Source organism: Scomber scombrus, chromosome 15 (assembly GCF_963691925.1).
Source record: "Scomber scombrus chromosome 15, fScoSco1.1, whole genome shotgun sequence".
NCBI lineage: Eukaryota > Metazoa > Chordata > Actinopteri > Scombriformes > Scombridae > Scomber > Scomber scombrus.
In genome coordinates, this window is record NC_084984.1 from 17,011,364 (window position 1) to 17,013,979 (window position 2,616).

At 42.9% G+C, this 2,616-nt stretch overlaps 1 protein-coding gene across 1 annotated transcript; it reads right to left on the bottom strand.

The window, feature by feature from the left end:
- Positions 1 to 1,764: 1,764 nt before the first annotated feature.
- On the bottom strand, positions 1,765 to 2,169 carry pmchl (pro-melanin-concentrating hormone, like). The gene has a single exon (XM_062434900.1). The coding sequence runs from the start codon at positions 2,167 to 2,169 to the stop codon at positions 1,765 to 1,767; it is 405 nt and encodes a 134-aa protein (XP_062290884.1).
- Positions 2,170 to 2,616: the final 447 nt, after the last annotated feature.

Genomic DNA, 2,616 nt, shown 5'->3' on the forward strand with positions numbered 1-2,616 from the left:
GACAAAAACGCCACTCTTATCATTGAAACTGATAATAGAGCATTACTTGTTGCAGTGATATTTTATAAGGTGGTCACACAATGAAAATAAACCCTGATAAACAGATGACTGCCTGGAGCAGGTTCACTGTTGACTGTACCCACCGTGTTCATTCCTCAGAGTACAAACAACGTCCAATTTTATTGACGTCAGATGTGATGCTTGGCTGGGTAGTGATGATGGAAATGTTGCAGTGTACTCATGTTGAAAACGTGTTATGTGAAAGGCAACGATGCAGGTTTGACCCGTGTCCAACAATCCCATATGAATGGGTTCAACGTGGGCTTAACGTGCGTCACTAGACCCGGATCATACGTGTGTCTGCTGTCTGAAATATGTATTAAAGTCTTCAGCCATGGTAATACAGGCATGCTAACATTCTTACATTGAAAAATACTAAGTACGGCTGACACTGATGGGAATGTTATTAGCTATCATTACAAACTGCAGTGTTGACCTGATGGTGGTGCCAGAGGAAATGTAGAAGATTACCAATCATAGCTGTACCAAACATCATGGCAATCCATCCATAAGATATTTCACTAAAGCCAAAAATATGAACCTGCTGGTGGCATGAGAGGAAACATCAGGGTATAAACAAAATCATTAGGACTCATCCTCTATGAATGTCAGTACAAAATGTTGTTGCTATCGTATAGTTTCAGTCTGGACCAACACACCGTCATTTCATTCCTACAGCCATTCCACAAGCACAAATAAAATTACAACATGAACAGTTTCATCGATCTAAAAAAATGCACAGAAAGAGATCTTTCTATGCATCAATTTTTGGATTCATTATTAGCTTCATTTTGCAAGGCAGGAGCCACTACAGTTCTAATAAGCTGACCTGGACTCCCCAAACCATCTGTAATTGATGTTTATTGACCATCAGGAAGCTTGATTCCCATCCTGATTGATTGAAAGGCCATTTCCTTCTAAATCCTGCCTCTATTGGAGCACAGATGTGCAGGACACATCTGCAAAGATTAGGAAATCACTTCGCCTAATGCTCTGGCATTATTACGATGCACAGCTCAATTTTCATGGAAGATGAGCTGTACGGTCAGAAACACTCTCCCAAGTGCTTGCCTGTGTTATGGAGGGCAGGCAGCCACCATCACGCCTAAATCAGTAGTCATTTACCAGTGTACAGGATCTGATGTCACAAAACTCTAATGTGAAAATCTGTCTGTAATTTTAGAACAAAGGGGAGCTGCTGCAAGTCACGGGGGTTATCAAGACAACTCCTCCCATCACAGATGTTTTTGTTAAACCAGATTCCTCCAGAAGAAGCCAAACTACAGCCTGTTATTTCAGCTACTACAGTTAGCCTATTTAAAGAGCTACTGCAGGAAACATACTTAGAAACATTTCACATGAGCACAGCTTTTATGTATTTTGAAATTTGTGGTTTTTATGGGGAGTTACATGTAACTACTTTTTGACGAACAATAGTTTATCCATTCTCCCAGTTTTTCTATGCCATTGTATATGTAAAGATCTGAAAGTATAACTCTAACCTTCCACATCTCAGTTTTAGTAGACACAGATACCAAACACGCACAAGATATAAGGCAGAATACAATGGTTTTTATTTTCAGATCTGCATCATTTAAATATAGATACACTGATTTTTGAATTATGTTACATTTCAGCGTGATGCAGGAAAGGACGTGGTGGTGGACCTCTGTTTCGGCGGCTTGACAAGCAGAGCATACTGTCCTAGACTTCCCAGCATGGCCGGTACACTCGTCCCACCATGCACCTCATGGTGTCCCTCCTCAGGATGGGGATGCTCAGGTCCTGGCCGGCCTCTCTGTGATCGATGAGCTGGTTGTTGTCTTCAGCTCTGCGCTTTAGGGAGAGTCCGTTGTGCAGCACCCGCAGGTCCCTCCACAGACTCGGATTGGCAACGACGATGACCCTCGGTCCTCTGGTTTTGCCTGCAGCGGCCAGATCTGCATTGAGGAAGCTGTTTTCTGTCCCTTCTTCACTCAGCAGTGAAGTGAAAGTATCTTGCTCCAGGGAGGTGTCTTCAGTCTTGCCCATGGGCAACGCCACTGACAGCGCATAGCACTCAAATAAGAGTGCTGCAGCAAAGATGACAGACATGAGTGACTGCCTCATTGTGAAGATCTTCCAGGAGGTGTAAGGCGTTGGCTTTGAGGATGAATTTCTCTCCAGAGCTCTTGCTTCAAGTTCTGACTTCTAGATGGTATCACGCGCTTATATACCATTTCTGATGTGCAGGATTGGCCACGTTGTATTGTTTTTCATGACAGCTTCTCCTGTTGTGCTCCGGAAATGAGCCAAAAGCATTAGAAGGAAGTTGAATCGCTCTCTTGCAGTGTTCAAGTGTGTTGTTTCGGCAGAAATTTAATTAAAATCATCCTGATCATGATGGCTGAAATACACCCTTGACGATGAAACAGTGGGAATTCTTTGAACAGGTGACAGCAAGAGCAACATTAATCCAATATTACTGCCCTTTAAAACAACGAGAGTGGATTACCCACCCATGAAGCTCTTTGTGGTGTTAGATACTGTGTGACGAAGCTGTCCACTCACATTGTT

What these genes read in the sequence shown, in the direction of transcription:
- pmchl (XM_062434900.1), bottom strand. Translation starts at nt 2,169, where the DNA reads ATGAGGCAGTCACTCATGTCTGTCATCTTTGCTGCAGCACTCTTATTT.